General features: G+C 46.3%; 2 protein-coding genes and 1 non-coding gene across 4 annotated transcripts; all 3 read left to right on the top strand.

Moving 5' to 3' along the window:
* Positions 1-55: 55 nt before the first annotated feature.
* TMEM107 (transmembrane protein 107) lies at positions 56-5,065 on the top strand. Of its 2 annotated transcripts, XM_061389723.1 has the most exons (5): positions 56-314; positions 473-540; positions 642-742; positions 1,480-1,576; positions 2,003-5,065. In XM_061389723.1, exons 1-5 carry the CDS (start codon positions 228-230, stop codon positions 2,070-2,072), a joined length of 423 nt encoding a protein of 140 aa, XP_061245707.1. In that variant the 5' UTR covers positions 56-227; the 3' UTR covers positions 2,073-5,065. The 2 variants fall into 2 exon arrangements, with proteins under 2 accessions (XP_061245707.1, XP_061245709.1); XM_061389725.1 differs by lacking the exon at positions 1,480-1,576 and having other exon boundaries at positions 74-314; positions 1,669-5,065.
* Positions 2,825-2,960, top strand: LOC133233109 (U8 small nucleolar RNA). The gene has a single exon (XR_009731587.1). It is a non-coding gene; the product is annotated as a U8 small nucleolar RNA (small nucleolar RNA).
* Positions 5,066-11,490: 6,425 nt separating the features above from the next.
* On the top strand, positions 11,491-15,655 carry LOC133231428 (dnaJ homolog subfamily C member 8-like). The gene has a single exon (XM_061389722.1). It carries the CDS (start codon positions 11,649-11,651, stop codon positions 12,372-12,374), a length of 726 nt encoding a protein of 241 aa, XP_061245706.1. The 5' UTR covers positions 11,491-11,648; the 3' UTR covers positions 12,375-15,655.
* Positions 15,656-22,301: the final 6,646 nt, after the last annotated feature.

Genomic DNA, 22,301 nt, shown 5'->3' with positions numbered 1-22,301 from the left:
GGCGGCGCGATATTTGCCGCTCTCGCGAGACTTTCAGAGGTCCCGTCGGAGCCCTCGTTTTTTGCGGTTACCAAGGCAACTGAGCGGTGCCAGCGTAAGCGGGGAGGGCGGCGTACGTCGAATTTTTGTCTGCTAGCTTGAGAGCCTTGAGGAGTGACCCTCCTTGAGCTTCCAGCCCCAGAGACAAACGGCCTCTGCTCCAGGCAGTACCTCTTCCCCTGGGGACCATGGGCCGGATCTCGGGGCTCGTGCCCTCTCGCTTTCTGACGCTCCTGGCGCATCTGGTGGTCGTCATCACCTTATTCTGGTCCAGGGTAAGACCCATGGCTCTCTTCTCGTTCCTCCTTCCAATTTGGGGTGGTCCCAGCCCCACCCCACCCTTTCTCCCCCGGAGCCTTACACGGTGGAGTCCTCCCATATCCCGCCGCCAGACCCTCTTTCAACTTCTCTATTTTTCTGCCCTGCTCCCTAGGACAGCAACATCCAGGCCTGCCTGCCTCTCAAATTCACCCCTGAGGAGTATGAGAAGCAGGACATTCAGTGAGCATGTGGGACAGGGTGGGCAGAATTAGGCAGTAGTGGGAGTGAAGGGGTCTTAGAAAAAGTCCAGAAGGCCTGAGCCACTTCCTTCTTTTCTGCAGGCTGGTGGCAGCGCTCTCTGTTACCCTGGCCCTCTTTGCAGTGGAGCTGGCTGGTTTCTTCTTAGGAGTTTCCATGTTCAACAGCACCCAGAGCCTCATCTGTATCCTTTCTACGTGTACTCCTTTCCTCCTCGGCCCTTGTCCACCATAACGCCCTTCAGCCACTTAACCAGGCCTTTCTGGCACAATGGTGTTTGCTCTAGCAGGCAAACAGAATCCCTCCTGTGGAGAGATGTTAGGCAATGTGGAAGATTTAATACAATCTCGGATCACTTTTTGAGCTCCTGCCACTCACCAGGCACTGGAGATCTCAAGATGGGAGTACAACACAGTTTTCTATCTTGAGGAAGAGGGAGACGCACAGACATCTGTAATTCAGTGTGATAAGCACGGGTGCCATCAGATGTAAAGATACAAAGCACTTTGGGAAGGCAGAAGAGACAAAGGAAGTGAGGAAGATGGATCAGGGAAGGCTCTCAACACCAGGGTGCTGGAAAGTGATCCCAGCAGTGTATTGTGTCCCTGTGAGCATTTCTGTGTGCTTGGAGTAGATTGGGAGTCTACTACTTCACCTGAAGGGTCCAAACTAGATACGGGATGGAGGTAGCTTGGTTTCCCAGCAGGGCAGGCTCAGCTCTGGCCTCTACACATGGCCATCCTAAAACCCAAAAGTCTGGGCTTCTGGCTCTGGCCTTTGCAGTGTGGTAAAGGGAGTGAGAGATGCCTTACTCACCAGGAGCTGATTGTGAATGCAGATGCCAGGCCCATCACCAGCCTTTTCTGGCTCATCACTACCTGTTGATCCAAAGGCTTTCCTTGACTCTGGTGTATTCCCAAGCCATCGGGGCTCACTGTGGTGCATCTGTGGCCCTGTCCTTCTTCATATTTGAGCGTTGGGAGTGCACCACGTATTGGTACATTTTTGTCTTTTGCAGGTATGGTAGCACCTAATGTTTGAGGACGGGGAAGGGAGGTTTACTTTAAATCTGAAGATTTCTCCTATCCAGCCCTTTACTCCATGTGTAAGATACCAGATCCACTCAACATTCCCGAGTCTTTTTGAAGTCCTCCCCTCCTACACTCCTAAAACTTCCCTGGTGGCTCAGACGGTAAAGCATCTGCCTACAATGTGGGAGACCTAGGTTCGATCCCTGGGTTGAGAAGATCCCCTGGAGAAGGAAATGGCAACCCACTCCAGTGTTCTTGCCTGGAAAATCCCATGAACTGAGCAAAGAGTCAGACACGACTGAGTGACTTCACTGTCACTCCTGCACTTAGGGGGTGGGGGGTGGGATCGCTGGCTTGGGGATCTGGGTATTTTTATTAGAAGGAACTCTGAACCCATCACCTACCTTCCTCAGTGCCCTCCCAGCTGTCACCGAAATAACATTATTCATCAGCGTCTTTGGGCTGAAAAAGAAACCTTTCTGATACCTTCGTGACTGAAGTAGGGATGAAGGCTGAAGCAGTGAAGGACCACTCACCCTTCCTGGAAGAGGAAGGCTTCAGCTCTCCTTCTAACACTGCATTTAGTGAAGGATGTCAGTGTTAGGGTAATTATCTCTCGAGTCTGGGATTATCTGCGTTTTGTTTACAGTCCTTTGTAATAAAATATATTTTAGGATAAGATCAAAACTTACAGGAATTTTACAGGAATTCCCTGGCTGTCCAGTGGTTAGGACCCAACGCCTCCACTGCAGCAGTCACAGGTTCAGTCCCTGGTGGAGCAACCAAGATCCTGAATGGTAGGCAGCGTGGCCAAAAAAAAAAAAAAAGAAATCAAGACAAAAATTTCAGGAGAAAATTGGGGTGGCCAAACTACTATAGAAATGGAAGGCTGTTTTCCAGCCTTGCACAGTTAAGACACTAAATGTCGCTTCTATTTTAGTTATTACGGTAGATTTTTGGCGGAAGGGAGTGGGCGGAGATATGTAAATAAAGTGATGCTTAAGGGTAGTACCTCGAGCTCTTTAAGTGAGTGAAGCATTCTGGGAGGGATTAGCGTTTGCTATTTTGACAGCCAAATGGAAAAATATATTTTAAAACATCTGCAAATAAATTGAACAACTGAAGTGGAAGAACCTGGATAACTTTAGATTGCTCGGACTAACTTGTCGTTTACTCACCCTCCCTGATAGCGGAGTCGTATTTCCGGAGTACGGAATATTGCCGCCTTCTCGGTATCGTCAGGTAGGATAATCCTTACCTGTTCCTCCTTTTGGAGGGCAGAATAGAACATGATGATTGGAGCTCGCATGATTCGTGATTAACGGCTCTGCGTAATCAGGACTTGCAACACCCTGATTGCTCCTATCTGATTCTTCCTGACGATCCATAATATTAATGTGCTCTTAACATTAGATCAAGTTTTGTTATTAGTTGTATCTACTCCAGTGTTCTTGCCTGGAGAATCCCATGCATGGGGGAGTGCAGTGTGCTGCCGTCTATCGGGTCGCACTGAGTCCGACACGACTGAAGCGACTTAGCAGCTGCAGTGTTGGTTCTAATGGCGTCTGTAAGGTTTGGGGTGTGTTGGTTTTTTTTTTTTACTTTTTTAAGGGTGTTGGGTTTGGGTATGTTTGTGTAGTGTACGGTTTGTCAGGGGTTTTTTTCCCAACGCCAGGGACCTTAAACCACGATTCGTTTCTTTGCATGAATCCTAATTTGCTAGTTAGTTTTTTTTTTTTTTTAATTTCATGAAGCTTATCTGAGGGCATGTTCTGTGTACCTCTGATATTCCAAAAAGTGGTTCTTTTAATGTCTGTCAAATTTGGTGTCATGAATGAATGGCTGTCAAAACTTCTATCTCGCCATGCTAGGAAGGGTCACGTGCTAAAGGGTAGACTTCCCTGGTATTTGGGGCGCCCAACCCAGAAACCTGGCAAAGGTTACCTGTGTACTCAGTAGTCTAATTAGAACACCCACCCTAGTTTTTGTCTGGTAGCCCCGGGCTAGAACATGTTCAAAAGAAAGTTATTGAAACACACTATTTGGCATTAGAGAAGAAAGTTCTACCTTGTCACAGGGTAAGTGTTCTCACAGGGGCACATTTTTTAAGGAAAGATTCAGTGTAGATGTTTTAATCTATACTTTTTGTTCCTAAATGGTGGAGCCCACGCCATTCTAAATAAGCAAAAGTCATCAAAGGAGATCTTTTCTGGTGGAGCCTCCTCAAGTGATGCCTTCTGTCTCTGCACACAGCCCTTCTTCATGAGTATTCACTCAGAGAATACTTATTCAGCACTTGTTATACACTATAGTGGGTACCCAGGAAACAGATGTGAATGTGACCTATACTCGGCCTGGGCCATCACAGATATTATAGCTCAGGGGGACAAAAAACAATCTCTGGTTCTCCCAGAGTACTTTAATAACAAATTATGATAAATGTTTCAAACTCGACTTGCAGATGCTATGGAGTAGGAATAACCTGCCCCAGGTGGCAGAAGTGTTGCTCCTACAGGAGCAGTTTGAGTGAGGCCTTGGAGTGTGACTGAAGCAGAGAGAGGAGCAGATTGTCCAGGAGGCAAGAAAGGTGGATATTGCCGGTCATGGTTACAGGCTTGACCAGGAGAGTTACATCCCATGACAGCCTGACTTTCACCACACCCAGTGGTGTGCTTACTGATTTGTGAAAGCTGTTTGTTTTTCCAGAAACATCATGGACTGATTGTTAAAAACAGCTATATCAAATATTGAATATGTAACCTTGCAATTAAATAAATGGAGGGGGATTTCCCTGGCAGTCCAATGGTTAAGACCTAAAAAAAAAAAAACAAAAAACAGAAAACCCGAAACCAGAGTAAGAAATACTCATCAGTTCCTGGTTATTTTATAAATTTACTATTATATGGTTTTGAGGTTGTTTGCATTTATGGTATCTGTATGGTGGGAATACTAAGAAATGATGTACTACTTTGTATCTCTTTCCAATTTATTTAGTGACATTAAGTTAGTAATTTGAAACTGGCCTAAATGGGAGTATTTACACTCCCCAAATTGGCAAATACTACATATCAGGCTTTGCTGATTGTCTAGATTTTAAAAAGGATTGTCTAGATTTTAAAAAGTGATGGGGAAAATGTTAAATAATGCAGGTTAAGTCTTTAAGTGTCATGTCCATAACTGTTATACTACAAATATCACACACACACACACACACACACACACACACAAAATGAAGTATTCCCCCAGGATTTGAAAACTTATCAGCAAAGAATCACTCAAGTCATTGAGGAACCTATGAAGTTTCAACATATCTTCAGTGTTTCATTTTTATCTTAATCAAAAATGTAAATAAAAATATCAACCAATGGTTATGTTACTATCCTTGTATTAATACTTATGATATAATTACATTTATGAAATTATGGATACAAGAGTAGAATTTACAATAAAGAATATTGTATATTTTATTATTTGCAGATTCTGTTGCACATCCTTTATATCAGCAAAATTTATAATAAACTTATGTACACATTTGAATGCATACTCTTCTTGGAGAGTGGGTTGTTAAACATTTACCAGCACTTTCTTGCTCCTCCAATCCTAAGAAATCGTTCATCACCAGTGAGTTCCTTGTTCCTAAATTCAGAGGTTCTTTCCAGACTTTGGCTCGACCTCCTTTCTATATGTTGACCATTACCCTCATTTGAAAGTTGTTCTTCCTTCCTTTCTGAAAATTAGCTCCCCTGGCTTACCTCCAACTATTCTGGCTGCTCCTTCTTAGACTCATCTAATGAATATTGATTGAAAACCCACAGCTGGCCAGCCACTGAGGACGCATTATAGGGTTGTCTCCTCCCTTTCCCCTGTAAATGTTGGTGGTCACTCTTCCTTGGAGACTTCATCCACCTCTTGTCTTCAAGCATCACCTAGATGGTGCTGGTTTCCATGGCTTGGCTCTGTTCTGTGAGCCCTAGCCGAGGGCAGAGACGGGAATTGAGCTATGGAGCGGTTTAAAGTGTACCCGCTCTCCTCCAAGGTAATGTGATGGCCAATAAGTCACTTAACCACTTTGTGCCTCGATTTCTTCATCCACTTCAACTATATATCTCTTAGTCAACACCAGCCGCTTTGCCAATTAGCATCAAAAATAGGTTTTCATTTTATGGTGAAATTAGTGGCTTGTTAATCAGCATAAGTCCATCATGAAGAAACAAAAACTGCTGGATTCTACTTATATGAGTTCCAAGAGTTGGCTCAAATTCATAGGGATGGATGGAGAAGGCAATGGCACCCCACTCCAGTACTCTTGCCTGGAGACTCCCATGGACAGAGGAGCCTGGAGGGCTGCAGTCCATGGGGTCGCTAAGAGTCGGACAAGACTCAGCGACTTCGCTTTCACTTTTCACTTTCATGCATTGGAGAAGGAAATGGCAACCCACTCCACTGTTCTTGCCTGGAGAATCCCAGGGACGGAGGAGCCTGGTGGGCTGCCATCTATGGGGTTGCATAGAGTCGGACACGACTGAAGCGACTTAGCAGCAGCAGCAGCAGCAGAGGGATGGAATGTAATAGAATGGTGCTTGCCAAGGTTGTGGTGGGTGAGGGGGGAGGGAGGTGAGGAAAATGAGTTGTTTAGTGAGTAGTGTTTCAGTTTCAGAAGGTAATAAGTGTTCTGGAGATTGGTTGTATGATGATATGAATATACTTAACCCTACCAAATTAAACAGTTAAAGATGGTTAAAATGGGGTCTTCCCTAGCAGTCCTGTGGTTAAGACTTGGCTTTCCAATGCAGGGGTATGGGTTTGACCCCTGGTCAGGGAGCTAAGATCCCACCTGTCTTGTGGCCAAAAAACCAAAACATAAAACAGAAGCAATATTGTAACATATTCAATGACTTTGAAAATGGTCCAAACTAAAAAAAAACTTTAAAAAAATTCCTTAAAAAAATGTTTAAGATGGTAAGTTTTATGTTATGTATTTTTTACAACTTAAAAAAAAAAAAAGATCAGTGTGGAAAAGGATTAGTCAATAAAGTTTATTAGGGATTTCCCTTATGGTTCAGTGGTTGAGAATCCACCTTCTAAGGCAGGGGGATGCTGGTTCCATCCCCTTAGTGCTGGATCTAAGATCCCACGTGCTGCAGGGCAAAACTAGGCCCATGCTGGCAACTAGAGAAAAGCTCACATGCCACACCAAAACCCAGTGCAGAAAAAGTAAAAGGCAAGGAAAAAAGAGTTTATAAGAACTGAGTAGCCTTTTGGGGAAAATATGGATCAATACCTTATACCAATATGAATGATAGATCAAAGGTTACAGTTTGAAAAATAAAACCACAAAAGCACTTAAAGAAACTTTGACATTTCTAACCTTTTTATTTTAAATAACTTTAGATCACGGAAAACCTTCAAAAATTGTACAAATTTCCCATATATCCTTCACCCAACTTCTCCAAATATTGACATTTTGCATAGCTCTGGTTAGAATTATGGAACAAGGAAGTTAGTGTTGATACAATACTAGTAACTAATCCGCAAGTCTTATTTGAGTTTTTCCAGTTTTCCTATTGATGCTTTTTTTTTTTTTTTTCTGATTCTGGGTGTAATCCAGAATTTCACATTGCATTTAGTTGTCATGTCTCCTTGCTATGCTATGCTAAGTCACTTCAGTTGTGTCCGACTCTGTGGGACCCCATAGATGGCAGCCCACCAGGCTCCCCCATCCCTGGGATTCTCCAGGCAAGAACACTGAAGTGGGTTGCCATTTCCTTCTCCAGTGCATGAAAGTGAAAAGTGAAAGTGAAGTCGCTCAGTTGTGTCCGGCTCCTAGCGACCCCATGGACTGCAGCCTTCCAGGCTCCTCCGTCCATGGATTTTCCAGGCAAGAGTACTGGAGTGGGGTGCCATTGCCTTCTCCGCATGTCTCCTTAGGCTTTTCCAATCTGAGACAGTCCTTTGGTTTTTTGTTTGTTTGTTTCCCTCTCATGACCTTGACACATCTGTAGAGTACTATTGAGTTACTTTGCAGACTGCCCCTCAGTTTGGATTTTTCCAGTGTGTTCTCATGGTTAGACTGAGGTTACGCATTTTTGGTAAGAATACCACAGAAGTAAATAGTTTGGAGTGAAGAAGACTTCAACAAAATTCAAGAGTCATAAAATATTGATATGTTTAAATACATACTTAAAATGTTAAAAGTATGTATGGTAAAAAAATAAGCTAAAGTTAAAAGGTAAATGACAGTCTAAAGGAAGATATTTATAACTCATATTAGAAAGGGCTAAATTTGATACATAAAAATGTCCTACAAATCTATAAGAAAAATAACAACTCAATAAAAATGTACAAAAAATTAGGTAGACATTTCACAGAAAAGGAAAGACAAAGAACTCTCAAGTATTTGAAGAGATAGCTGACTTTATTCACCACACGAGAAATGCAGATCATGCTTAACTTACGTCATCAATGACCAAAACAATTTCATAGAGCTGAAGAGGGTATTGGCTTTAAGTAAACAGGCCTCATCTGTTTGTTGGTGAGAGTAACAATTGGTAACACAACCCCATACCCTGGTGCCTCTCACCTTCTGAGATGGCCCACACTCTGTGTAATGAGTGTATAGATCCCTGAATAAACCTTTCATTTTTTAAAAAAAAATAACACATCTACCTGAGATCAATTTGCCAATATTCCATCAAAATCACCATCAAAAAACTTAGGATTTACCCTTTGTAGGTCTACAAAGACCAAGACCTACCCTTTGACCTAGGATTTTCACATCTAGAAACTAGCCCGTCACATTGCACACAGGTAGAATCGGAATGTATATATTATTCCTTGCAGCTTTGCTTGTATTGGCAAAAGATTGGAAACGAATGTCTGTCAACAGGGGATTGGTATCATTACATAACCATGAAATACTGTGCAGCCAGGAGCAAAGTAAACTTTATACATGGTTCTGGAGCAATCTCCAAGATACTTAAGTGACAAAAGCTAGTTGCAGAACAGTTCGTGTAGTGGTCTTCCATTTGTGTTAAAAAAGGAAAAACAAAGGAAAAAAAGAAAAAACGGAAAGCAATATGCACAGAGCATCTGGAAGGAGACAACTACTGGGAGGACTGGTGCCTGAGTGGTGGAAGCTGGGGGACTGGGAAAAAGGGTGGGAGAGAGACTTTCTCCATCTGCTCTTTTGAACCATATTCATTAAAAAAAAAAAAAAAACCTAGTATTTTAAAAGATTGTGAGCCTGCAGCTGCTTCTGTTCCCTGTCTGGAAATGAAGCTAAGGCAGAGGCCAGCAGGGCTGGACATGGAGAAACCAATCACCGATGACATCATATAAGCACCTGGATCCTGCTGTTTCCAGTCACTCTCCAGTCATGTGAGCCCTCAGAGTCTCCTTTCTGGTTTAAATCTGTCTGAGCTGTGTTGGCAAGTGTCTTGATCACTTGCTCATTACATCCGTCAAAAATCCCGGTGGGTGCTTCTTTTTTTCCCTTTAGTTTTATTAAGGTGTAATCGACAAACATTTCTTTCTTTCTTTTTTTTTGCTGTGCTTCATGGCTTGTGGGATTTTAGTTCCCAGACCAGGGATTGAATGTGCACCCTCAGCAGTGAATGAGCAGACTCCTAACCATTGGACCACCAGGGAACTTCCCATGCTGTGTTCTCATGAACTCTTTTCTTATATACTAGTGTAGCTCTAGGTGCCAGCATAGTGCCTGGCATAGTAGAGTGAAAGAGTCCTCATTTAATAAACGAGGAAAATGAGGCCCGAGGAGAAAGCAGCTTTCTTGAGGACATCACTCAGACAGAGAGATAGGACCAGAACCCGAGACTCCTGGCTATCAGGTCAGATCAGCTGACTCAATTCAGCAAGTGTTTGATAGAGGAGCTTGCTAACCCCAGTGAATTTCTAATGAATGGAAGGTTGCAGAATGAGAGTTTGGGATCAGGAGGCCTCTCAGGCCTGCCGTGCTGGGTTCTCCTTTGAAACACTCCTCACTGAGACCATGCTTCACTGTCATTCATTATCTACTTGCCTGTCTGGTTTCTGCGCAGAGCAGGGAGAACTACACAGATTTAAAAGACATCACTTTATTATGTTTTATACAAAAAATTTTTAAGATATTCTATATATATATAAAAAAAGTTGACTAACCAACTTTAAAAAAGACCCTATCAAGGCATTTCTCTGACCCTAGGTGTCTCCAGATGTAAAATCAAGACAATATCTACTTTGGGATTTTCCTGGTGATCCAGTGGTTAAGACTCTGCACTTCCAATGCAGGGGATATGGGTCCAATCCCTGGATGGGGAACTAAGAACCCACATGGCGTGGGGCCCTAGTTAAAAAAAAAAAAAAGGAAAAAAAAAAAAAACCGTGCCTACGTCACAGGATTGACCTGTGGGCTGATTGGTCATGGGAGGTATTTACAACAATGTTCCTAAAAGCACTGTTGTAACAGTGACAGAATTGGTAACCACCTAAAAGCCAGTCCTTGGACTTACCTGGTGGTCTAGGGTGAAGACTCCACACTCCCAGTGCAGAGGACCCCGGCTGGATCCCTGGTCAGGGAGCTAAGATCACGTTCTCCCACTGGTAGCCAAAAGAAAAGAAAATCCACAGCTGGTCCTTGAGGGAACTAGTTAAAGAAACTGTGGTGAGACTTATAGGCATGGAAGATTGGCCATGAGCATTTGTCTTCTGCGCCTTCCATAACTTAAGTGGATGACGGGAGTCAGACAGGCATATGTCTACAAGGACTAAAGAAACAGTGGATTAAAAGATTTCAACAAGGCTTTGGAGGCTGGACAGTGGACTAAGGGTGTTGACAGACCCAGACCAAATAGGACATGATGCCAGAAGATCCTGGAGGTCCCCAGACTCCGGGTCAGGGCCTGGCTGAACACAGAGGGGGCTGAGAGCCTGTGTTCAGCGTATTGAGACACTCTGGTCTCCTTTATCCTCTCACATCTGAGTCACGAACACTGCCCCTCCACCTGCTCACTTTGGGGGAGGCTTTGGACTTGGGGACCCCAAGCACCACAGGGGTGAGGCTTGAGGCTAGAAATAGGAACTGTCCTCAAACCCACCCCACCCCCGCCACACACACACACACACACACACACACGGCAGAGACAGAGAATGGGGGATGTTTTCCTCTCAGAAAACTGAATGACCCCAGAGAAAGTCTGTCACTTGTTAACATTTGGGAGTCTGCATGAAAAGGCTTCCACTGTGGTACAGCAAAGCCCAGTCAATGAGTGCCCTTCCCCTGCACGTGCACACACACACACACACACAGATCTTCCACTCTGCTTCTTGGTGGCTCCCTATTAAATATTAACAAGAGAACCAAGGACAAGCAGACATTTAAAAAAAGCCTCCAAAATAAAAGAGAGATTCCTCCCATATATTTCCCCCATGTATTAAGAAAGCCTACCAAGAAGTCTGGAAAAAACAGAGATACTAGGGAGCACAAGAGGGAAAAAAAAATGTCTATAATTGGAAAACTGCAGGGAAACTCAATGCATATAGTCTGATACCATTTGTATTTTTCAAGAGGAAATAAGTATCTATGTCTCTGTCTATGTTTGTCTCTGCACTGACCATTTTAGAGGATTTATAAGACTGGAGATAGCAGCTATATGGAGTAGGGGTCTTGCATGGCTCAGGACAAAGGTTTGCTATACATTCTTTTGTACCTTTTAAATTTTGAATGTTACCAATTTCTTAGTTTACAATATAATGCTGAATTTTTAAAAGATAGATACAAAGAGATGTGAGAGGATCTTGCATTTTGGAAATTTTTTAAAAAGATAATCAACATCTATATTTAAGGATATAGAATAGTAGAAAAAAATATAAAACAAGAAAACTTATTTTCCCAAAAGGAGGAATACATGAACACTGCCAGAAAGTAAAATAAAAAGACAAAGTGGGGGATATTCAAGAGGACCTCAGCTTTATGTCTAGTGTTCTAATATTTTTTTGAGGAGAATGGAGTCACATTATTTGTGTAATTAAGACACTGGGGGCGGTGGTTGCTGGACCGGGGAAATGGCGGCTCCAGGAGATAGCGGGGCTTCGGGTGGAGGAGGCAGCACGGAGGAAGCATTTATGACCTTCTACAGTGAGGTGAGACAAATAGAGAAGAGAGATTCAGTTCTAACATCCAAAAATCAGATTGAAAGATTGACTCGTCCTGGTTCCTCCTACTTCAATTTGAACCCGTTTGAGGTTCTTCAGATAGATCCTGAAGTGACAGATGAAGAAATAAAAAAGAGGTTTCGGCAGTTATCCATACTGGTGCATCCTGACAAAAATCAAGATGATGCTGACAGAGCACAAAAGGCTTTTGAAGCTGTGGACAAAGCTTATAAGTTGCTACTGGATCAGGAACAAAAGAAGAGGGCCCTGGATGTAATTCAGGCAGGAAAAGAATACGTGGAACACACTGTGAAAGAGCGAAAAAAGCAATTAAAGAAGGAAGGAAAGCCTACAAATGTGGAGGAGGATGACCCAGAGCTGTTCAAACAAGCAGTATACAAACAGACAATGAAACTCTTTGCTGAGCTGGAAATTAAAAGGAAAGAGAGAGAAGCCAAAGAGATGCATGAAAGGAAGCGACGACGGGAGGAAGAGATTGAAGCTCAAGAAAAAGCCAAACGAGAAAGGGAGTGGCAGAAAAATTTTGAGGAAAGTCGAGATGGTTGCATGGACAGCTGGCGAAATTCCAAGCCAATACGAAAGGAAAGAAAGAGAAGAAAAACTGGACCTTTCTGAGACCACCAAAAGTAAAAATGGAGCAGCATGAGTGACCGCCAAGGGTCACGGCCACAGAACCTTCCCCAGCTGTCTCCCTCCTGCTTTGAAGGACTCATTCTTTCCTCCCATTTTCACCCCAACATAGAGTAGTATTTGCTTTTTAGTCCATTTTGTTTTCAGTACAATTTAATACCGATCAAAGTAATTATTTTGTACATTGAAATGAGGGGCTCAGTTTAAAAAGAAACCTCCCCCGACCCTCACCCCTCAGACCAACTGGGACCGGAAGGTGCTGCCTTCTCTTCCCACAGCCTGTAACTTAATGTTTTGTACGTCACTGAAGTGTGATGGTTAGAAGCGTCGTGTGTAGTCTGTGGAAATCATCCAGTTAAACACACTGCTGACACTGGCGTTGCCGTGACTCCAGAGACAAGCCTGGGCCACCTTAGGAAGCCCCCTCGCTTCAGTTCCTTGCTTCTGGGTGTGGCGTCCTTCGAAGCCCCAGATCAGATGGGAAGGCCGCCGACACCCAGAGTGGTCACTGGGCGCCCCGACGTCCCTGGAGTCCGGCATGTGCTTTCCCATCTGACTGGCCAACCTGCGTGGCATGAAGCTCCAAGCCACCCAACCTGTTCACTTTCCAAAGAGCTAGCCGTGCTCCATCCCGTCCCGTGGTGTCCTTGCCTGTCTGCATTTGTTAGTGGTAATATTCTATATGTGTAATAAATTTTTATACCCTAACCAAAAAAAAAAAAAAAAGACACTGGGTGGGGGGTTAATCTACGTGAAGTTCCTCACAGGCAGTAGGTACTTGGCAGTTTCCCTCCCCTCCAGGAACCCAGGGATTGGCAGGCAGCCCCGAGTCTTCCAGATTGGAGGGCAAAGTCAGAGGTCACAAGGTTTGAGGAGCTGATAGTGAGAGCGATGGTGCTAAGCCCTTGTCCCCACTCCAGGCAGTGCTCCCTCAGGCCTGCTGCTCCTACTCCAGATTAGAAGGCCTTTTCTGTACACGCTGTGTTGAGGGACACACGGTGTCTGAAATGAATTACTAGTTTGGTCAGGTTTGACTCATGTGGATGGAGCAAGTTCATGAGTCAGTGGGACAATGACCCAGCCTCCTTCAACCCCAACTTCAAAGTCAGTTGTTAGAAAAGGAAAAAGCCATAAAAGAAAACCTTTATTAAAGGTCTCCTTCACGTCGCCTACATCAGAACCATTGGAAGTGCTTGTTAGAAGTGACCCTGGGCCTCCTCCCACATCTTTTGAATGAGCCCTGGGAGTGGGGCCTGGAGATTGATCTGGTGAATGTAGAAGCTAAGATCTCAGTTAATACGAATATATTGATTTTTCTTTTGGTTCAGTGTATCTGGGTCTCCATTCTACCTGCTTGCAGAAAACATTCTCTTAGTCATTTTCAGGTGAACTTAGTCTCCCCACCCCGCCTCTTCTCCTGCTTCCACCACTGATCTAAATTTGGGGAGTACCTTAGCACCATAGCATAGACGGGGTGAGTGGGGAGGGCTGCTCAATGAGAGTCCTCTCCTCCTGATAAATCATCCTGGGTCCCCGCCTCCGTGGATCATATGCGCTCTCATTTCTATCCTGCTGCTGCTGTCCCCAGAATCCAACAGGAAGAGCAATGTGCCAGTTTTCCAAGCCACACTCAGTGGCCTTGGCTCCCCCAGTGTATTTGAGTTCTGTCCCTTCCATATCCCCTGGACTTGGCTGTCCGGGAATGAGAATGACCCCTAAACCTGTGTCTAACATCTTGTCTAATCCTCCACTAGTTGCTCCCCTGCTAGGGTAGGGTGCTGAGGCTGGGTGGGGGTGGGGAGTTCTGCCTGTTTATACCTCCTTTCAACCTCACCTGAGACCCAGAAGCTGTGGCTTCAGAACCTAAAAGCCTGAAATTTGGTATCTTTGTTCTCTGACTAAAAAGTAGAGTAGTCGCAGAGCCAAAAACCATGAGCTATCCTCCCACAGCATCATCTGAGATCATCAGGGGAGTTGCTCTTTTCTTCCTTTTCACAGAGGCTGAGCCACCCAGACATTCCGTGTCAGTGTCTGAGGACCAGGGAAGTGGCTGTACCAGGGACAGGGAGGGAGTTGAGAACATCTTATCTTAGATCTGCTGAGTCCTCACACCCAACACACACTCCCGGGGTTCACTCACCTCCCCCAGACAGCTGGGAAATGACACCTCTGGTGACACAGCCAGTCCCAAGCTTCTGCTGGGAGTGGGTGGGGTGCAGCTCCGGGGAGGTTGTCATACCCCAGGCCCTGGGAAGCCTGGGTTGGGGAGGGGAGAAGCAAGCTCCTGTTTGTCTCAGAGACTATGGCCATCAGCCCCCTTTGCCCCCTTCCAGGAATGCAGTGACACCCCTTTGGGCTGAAGAGGAAAAAAAAAACTAAAATAGTTGCTTAAGTTTACTGCTATGCTTACTGCTCACCACTTCTGCTTCTGTAAACTGGCCTGCTTATGGCTGCTCACCACCTCTGCTTCTGTGAACCGGCCTATGTGTCAGCCAAACTGCTTAGGTGGGAAAGTCACTAGGACCGGGAAGCCCGCACTCTGGAGCCCACACCTCTGAGCCCGCACAGGTGCTGAATAAACCCTGCTGCTCTCCATCTCCAAGTGTTGCTTGTCTTTTTCCGTCACCGCGGTGCATTGGCCAGGAAACTACAACTGAGCTGGTCCCTTGTGCCACCCTTGTCAGGGAACCAGAGGAATCACTGGCCCTGTGACAGACCGACAGGTGCCAACCTGCTGTCAGAGACTGACCCTCACACTGCAGATGGTGACTGCAGCCATGAAATTAAAAGACACTTGCTCCTTGGAAGAAAAACTATGACCAACCTAGAGAGCATATTAAAAAGCAGAGACATTACTTTGCCAACAAAGGTCCATCTAGTCAAAACTACTGGTTTTTCCAATAGTCATGTATGAATGTGAGAGTTGGACCATAAAGACAGCTGAGCACCAAATAATTGATGCTTTTGAACTGTAGTGTTAGAGAAGACTCTTGAGAGTCCTTTGGACAGCAAGAAGATCAAACCAATGAGTCCTGAATATTCACTGGAAGGAATGATGCTGAAGCTGAAGCTCCAATACTTTGGCCACCTGATTCGAAGAACTGACTCACTGGAAAAGACTCTAATGCTGGGAAAGATTAAAGGCAGGAGGAGAAGGGAACAACAGAAGATAATATGGCTGGATGGCATCACCGACTTGATGGACATGAGTTTGAGCAAGCTCCAGGAGTTGCTGATGGACAGGGAAGCCTGGTGTGCTGCAGTCCATGGGGTTGCAAAGAGTCAGACACGACTGAGTGACTAAACTAAACTGACCCTCACACGGGCTGCATCGGCCATGGCCCACGCCGCTTCCCGCACAGACTTGGCAGGAGAGCAGAAGCTGGTTCCAGAACAGGATGTCAGATGGGTGAGTGCCCTGGGGACATCTGCCCGAGTCAGGACCCTCCATATGGCAGAAGAGGACCCTGATCACCTCCCAGTGACCAGAGGGTCACTCAGAATAGGATTTATTCCCTCGGGTGGTCTGTTAATCCTGGTGTGCAGTGGATGTGTGCTTGTGTTGAACGAGAGCCTGTGCACCACCGTCTTTGACTACAGAGCCTGAGTGAGTTCCAACCTGTGATTCCGCAGTGACCTCATACAGCTTAGGGCAGCACCAGTCTCTGGGGGATCTAAACTCTCCCTTTGAGGCTGGTCCAAGTCAGGGGCTTATACTGACCTGTCAGTGCTAAGAGGAGCCTAAATCTCCACGAGGGGGGCGGCCAGGCAGACAAAAGTGAGTGTTTCCCTTTGTTCATTGTGGGGCACCACCACAGGGTGGGAACTCTCACTTAATGGGCAGTTCGACCTCAAAACCTACTGTTTTAAAATGCATGATTAAAAATGTTAACAAAGGATTCTCTGGAGAATATGGTGTGAAACTAACCCCTGGAAAGCTGCGCACTCTTTGTACCCTAGAGTGGCCCTCCTTTGGTGTCGGATGGTTCCCACAGGGGACTTTAGATGTGCCCACTGTCCGAGCAATATAGAGTTGTGACCTAAGACCCTGGCCATTCAGACCAATTTCCATATATTGACCAATGATTAGAAATCGCCCAGCTAAGGCCTCCCTGGGTTCGGTTCTGTATGACAAGTCAGGGGCAATGTAAGGTTCTTGTGGTTCAATCGGAAAAAAAGGCTTCACGCCAGAAAAAGGAACTGCCTATCCTCCAGGGCGAGGCTGAAGACATGCCTCCAATGCCCCCACCTTACGTTCCTACAGCTCCCCTGCCTGGAGCGGCTGATCTGCAGTTAGCAGACAGTCCACCTTCTTCCGTTTCACCTCCTCCTCCTGATGCTCCTGAAGCCCCAACGACCAGCCACCCCAGGGCCAGTGAGCAGGCATCTCCGGTCAGCTCAAGGGGCAGCTGCCCTAACACTTCAAATGCCTCTAAGAGAGACCCAGAGACTGCAGTGTATTGCCCCTGATGGGACTCTACAAGAGAGGAGAACTGTCTTCTACCACCAACCATTTTCCACGACTGATCTTCTCAACTGGAAGCATCATACCCTCCTCATACTCTGAAAAACCTCAGGTGCTGATCCATTTCCTAGAGTTATTTTCCAGACTCATCGCCCCACCTGGGTGGACTGTCGGCAGCTTCTCCTCACCCTGTTCAACACCGAGGAGCACCAACGAGTCGTGACAGAGGCTCGGGAATGGCTCCAGGGGGTCAATTAGAGGTGGAGAACTGGTATGGGAGGCCTTCCCAGAAGAAGAGCCCCATTGAGACCCCAACACCAAGGGAGGGAGAAAACCGGCTGGACAGGTATCGACAGGCCCTCCTATAGGGAGTAAAAGCCAGGGCTAAGAAACCTACCAACATGGCCAAGATCACTGAGGTGCTGCAAAAAACCAGATGAAAGCCCGGCTGACTTCTACAAGAGGTTATGTGAGGTCTTCACCCCTTTTGATCCTGAAGCCCCTGAGAACCAACGGATGATAAATGTGGTCTTTGTGGGACAGGCCCAATCAGACATCCGGAAGAAATTACAGAAGTTAGAAGGGTTTTTACAGGAAAAAAAATGCCACAGAACTGCTAGAAATAGCTAACAAAGTTTGTTGATCGTGACCAAACAGCATGGCAAGAAGCAGAAAAGAGGATGAAGCAAAAAGCTGCACTCTTGGCAGCTGCCCTTTCAAAGCCTGCACCCCAGCGGGGCCACCTCATAAGTCAAAAGGCCCAGACCTGAGAAAGAGGAACTCCCTCAGCCACGATCAGTGTGCCTATTGCAAGGAGAAGGGACATTGGAAGAATGAGTGCCCCAGCCACCCCGAGAAGAAAACCAAAGCAGCAGGCCTGCCGAGCCAATATCAACCCGAGCCACCCAGTGCTAATCTGATCAGGCTAGCTGGAGCAGAATCCGACTAGAGAGGACCAGGCTCTCTCCAACTGGGCCCCCGAGAGCCTATGGTCAGAATTCAAGTAGGGGGCCATCCAGTGGACTTTATGGTGGATGCCCGTGCTGAACATTTGGTGGTCACTCAACAAGTAGCCCCCTTCTTGGGAAAGGAAACCACTATCATCGGGGCCACAGGCGCTCAGACCCACAGGCCCTTCTGTGGTCCTTGACGATGCCAATTAGGGGGCCATGAAGTAGTATTGGGATTCCTCTACCTATCTGACTGCCCTGTCCCCTTGATGGGAAGAGACCTGCTTGCCAAGATGGGGGCCCAAACTTCCTTCTCTGCCAAAGGGTCAGCCCAGCTAAAATAAACAGGACTGCCCTCATCTTTGATTATGACTCTTGCAGTATGGAGAGAAGAATGGTGCCTGTATTCCTCCCCTCCAGAAGAGAGGACCATTCCTCCTGAATTAGAGACTGGATACCCACTAGTTTGGGCCGAGGAGAATCCCTCAGGCCTAGCAAACATCACACCCCCATCCTGATTGATCTCAAACTGGGAGCTCAGCCTGGAAAACTGTGACAGTATTTGACTCCCTGAGAGGCCCAACTGGGAACCCAGGCTCATTTAGACAGACTACTCCAACACAGACTCCTGATAAAATGCCAGCCACTCTGGAACACCCCATTGCTGCCTGTAAGAAAGCTGGGGACACACGACTACCATCTGGTTAAGGACCTAAGGGCTGTAAAAGAGTCAACAATTACTCTGCACCTGTCAGTGCCTAATCCGTACACCCTACTAGGACTGATCCCCTCCACAACCAAATGGTTTTCCTGCTTGGACTTAAAAGATGCCTTCTTCCACCTCTGTGTCGCACCTGTCAGCCAACCACTATTTGCCTTTGAATGGGAAAATGCACATACAGGAAACAAGGAACAGCTCACTTGGATAAGGCTTCCTCAGGGCTTCAAGAACTCCCCTACTCTCTTCAGTGGAGACTTGGCTGCTGACTTGGCTAAATTTCCTGGACAAGATTTAAGCTGTGCCCTGCTGCAATATGTCAATGACCTTCTGCTGGCCAGCACAACACAGGCTCAATGCCTAGAAGGAACAAAGGCCCTCCTCTCCCTGTTAATGGAAGCTGGGTACCAGGTATCAAAGAAAAAGGCATAAATCTGTAAAAGACAAGTCAAATATCTAGGTTTTAGCATCATGCACGGAGAAGGCAATGGCATCCCACTCCAGTACTTTTGCCTAGAAAATCCCATGTACGGAGGAGCCGGGTAGGCTGCGGTCCATGGGGTCGCTAGAGTCGGACACGACTGAGCAACTTCACTTTCACTTTTCACCTTCATGCATTGGAGAAGGAAATGGCAACCCACTCCAGTGTTCTTGCCTGGAGAATCCCAGGGACAGGGAAGCCTGGTGGGCTGCTGTCTCTGGGGTCGCACAGAGTCGGACACGACTGAAGTGACTTAGCAGCAGCAGCAGCATCATGCAGGGCCAGCGGATGCGGAGAACTGAAAGGAAGCAAGCAGTTTGCCCCATCCCTAACCCTACCACTCGGCAGAAGGTCTGTGAGTTCCTGGGAGCAGCAAGGTTCTGAAGGATATGGATCCCTGGATTTTCAGACTTGGCCAGACCCCTATATGAGGCTCTAAAAGGAGAAGAAAAGGCGCCCCTTAAGTGGGACCAAGCCAGGAGGCAGCGTTTCAAACAGTTAAGGCCAAACTTTCCGAGGCCCCAGCCGTAGGACTTCCTGATACAACCAGAGAGTTCAACATCTTTGTTCATGAAAAGAGCAGAATGGCCTTGAGAGTCCTAACCTAAGAATTTGGATCTTGGTACAGGCCAGTGGCCTACCTGTCTAAACAAATTGACTTATTCACGGCCGGATGGCCACCCTGCCTCTGAGCACTACCGGCCAACACCTTACTGGTGAGGGAAGCTGACTGGGGCAACACTTCAATGTTAAGGTCCCACACTCAGTTGTAACCCTGTCAGATTACAGAGGCCATCATTGGCTCACACATGCACAGATGACTCAGTATCAAGGATTACTATGTGAAAGTTCGCCAGTAAAACTGCAAGTTGTACAAATTCTAAACCCAGCTACCTTCCTACCAGACGAAGCAGGGCCCTTGGACCACAGCTGCTTAGAAATACTAGATGAAGTATATTCTAGCAGACCAGACGTGACTGATAAACCACTCCAAAACCCAGACCTGATCCTATATACTGATGGTAGCAGCTTCATGGAGACTAGGAAAAGGATGGCCAGGTATGCCGTGGCGTCTGACTCTGAAGTGGTAGAGGTAGAGGCGCTTCCTCAAGAATGGTCAGAGCAGAGAGTGGAGTTGTGGGCATTAATCAGGGCGTTGAAACTCAGCCAAGACTGGCGAGTCAACATCTACACAGACTCACGGTATGCTTTCGCTACTCTACATTTTCACGGAGCCTTATAAAAGGAAAGAGGACTCCTTACTGCAGAAGGAAAGGGGATCAAGAACCAAGCTGAAATCTTGAAGCTCCTGGAGGTAATATGGGGATTGAAGGAAGAAGCAGTTATCCACTGCAAAGGTCACCAGAAGAGGGGGGACCCAGTGGGACCCAATGCAGTCACCAAGCAGGCTGCCTGAGGGCAGCCGCCAGACAAACCAAAAGTCCTGTTAGCCCAGGAAATATCAGTTGCCCCCAGGTACTCTCCCAAAGAGGAGAAATGGATAAAAACGGAAGTGGGAACCAAGGCCAAGACGGGATGGTGGATCACACAAGACCACCAAGTCTATATTCCAGGGCAGCTACCCTACAAGCTGGTCCACCAACAACATGAACTGACCCATATGGGCAAGACTGCCTTAGAGACCTTGCTGCTGCTGCTGCTGCTGCTAAGTCGGTTCAGTTGTGTCCGACTCTGTGCGACCCCACAGATGGCAGCCCACCAGGCTTTCCCGTCCCTGGGATTCTCCAGGCAAGAACACTGGAGTGGGTTGCCATTTCCTTCTCCAATGCATGAAAGTGAAAAGTGAAAGTGAAGTCGCTCAGTCGTGTCCGACTCTTAGTGAGACCTTGCTAGGCGGGTACTATCTCATCACTCGCCTCCCCACACTCTGCTCTTCTGTCTCCCAGCGATGTGCAACCTGTTTACAATACAAAGCTCACCAGAGGCCTAGTAGGCCAGCAGGGACCTAACATTGTGGACTATCCCCATTTGAGGATTTGGAAGTGGACTTCACTGAAATCACTCTGAGTCAAGGACTCAGATACCTTTTAGTTTTTATCTGCACCTTTTCGAGGTGAGTAGAGGCCTTTCCTAACTGAGTTGAAAAAGGGAGAGAAGTAACCAAGGCACTCCTGAGAGACATTGTCCCCAGATATGGAATGTCTCTGACCATAGGGTTGGACAATGAACTGACATTTGTAGTCAAGACAGTACAACAGGTGGCAAGGGCTTTGAAGACCCAGTGGAAATTGCAGACTGTTTACCATCCCCAGAGTTCAGGGAAAGTAGAGCGCATTAACTGAACCCTCAAACAAGCCCTAGCTAAACTATGTCAGATGAGCTTACCTTGGGTAGACATGTTAGCCTTGGCCCTCTTGAGGGTGAGATGCTCAACCCAGGCAGGGCTAGGACTCTCACCACTTGAAATCTTGTATGGACTATGGTCCCTGCTAGTTAGCTTAAGGGGAGATGCCAGAGAACTGAGGGACTACATAAGCAGCTGCAAGGGTTAGGACACACCATCTTTCAAATATGTAAGTAGGTAATATAGAATTTTACACATATCCTTATGCATAACAGTACATCTCCACCAACCAGGGGACCAAGTATGGGTAAAGGACTGGAGAAAAGAGCCTTTAAAACACATGTGGAGAGGGCCCTATTCTGTAATATTAAGCACCCCTATTGCTCTCAAGGTGGCAGGAATATATGTTTGGATCCATCACTCCAGAATCAAACCTGCAGGCCCAACCGATAGCCGAGGGAAGTGGGAAGCAGCCCTCAATCCAGAGGAACCCCTGCACCTGACCTTGCGAAGAAGGAAACAATGACCCCAAAGCCCTGTTCTGGCCACACTGGAAACTGGTCAGTCAAAGTTATGGCTGAAGCTTGAGGAACTGGCAGGACTGGCGAACAACAGATGTACTGGTTATTAATTGGACTGGGATTCCTCCTACTTATTTGAAATAGGACTCTACTCTGTGTCTCCCCTTGAGTGGATTATCATTCAGAAACTTTCCTTCTGCTTTGCCTACCTCTTCATAGCTCTTTTTTTTTGGAGTCTCCACCTACTGTGATCAGCTTAAATATGAAAACAGCGTATTTTTGCCTTATAGTTCTGTTAATTTGTAAAATCCCCTCCTCATCTGAGAGTTAGGATGATGGTTGTGAATGTATGGAATCTACCATGAGGAGAAACAGGTCCAATAATTCACTTAGTATACATACTAACCAGCCACATGTTGTAGTTCAGCCTCTCCATGCACTAGGGAAGGGAAACATTACTGGAAGGGAATAA

The sequence above is a fragment of the Bos javanicus genome, chromosome 19 (assembly GCF_032452875.1).
Source record: "Bos javanicus breed banteng chromosome 19, ARS-OSU_banteng_1.0, whole genome shotgun sequence".
Classification (NCBI taxonomy): domain Eukaryota; kingdom Metazoa; phylum Chordata; class Mammalia; order Artiodactyla; family Bovidae; genus Bos; species Bos javanicus.
The sequence above is the reverse complement of the archived record's forward strand: the minus strand, read 5'-3'. Positions and strand labels throughout refer to the sequence as shown.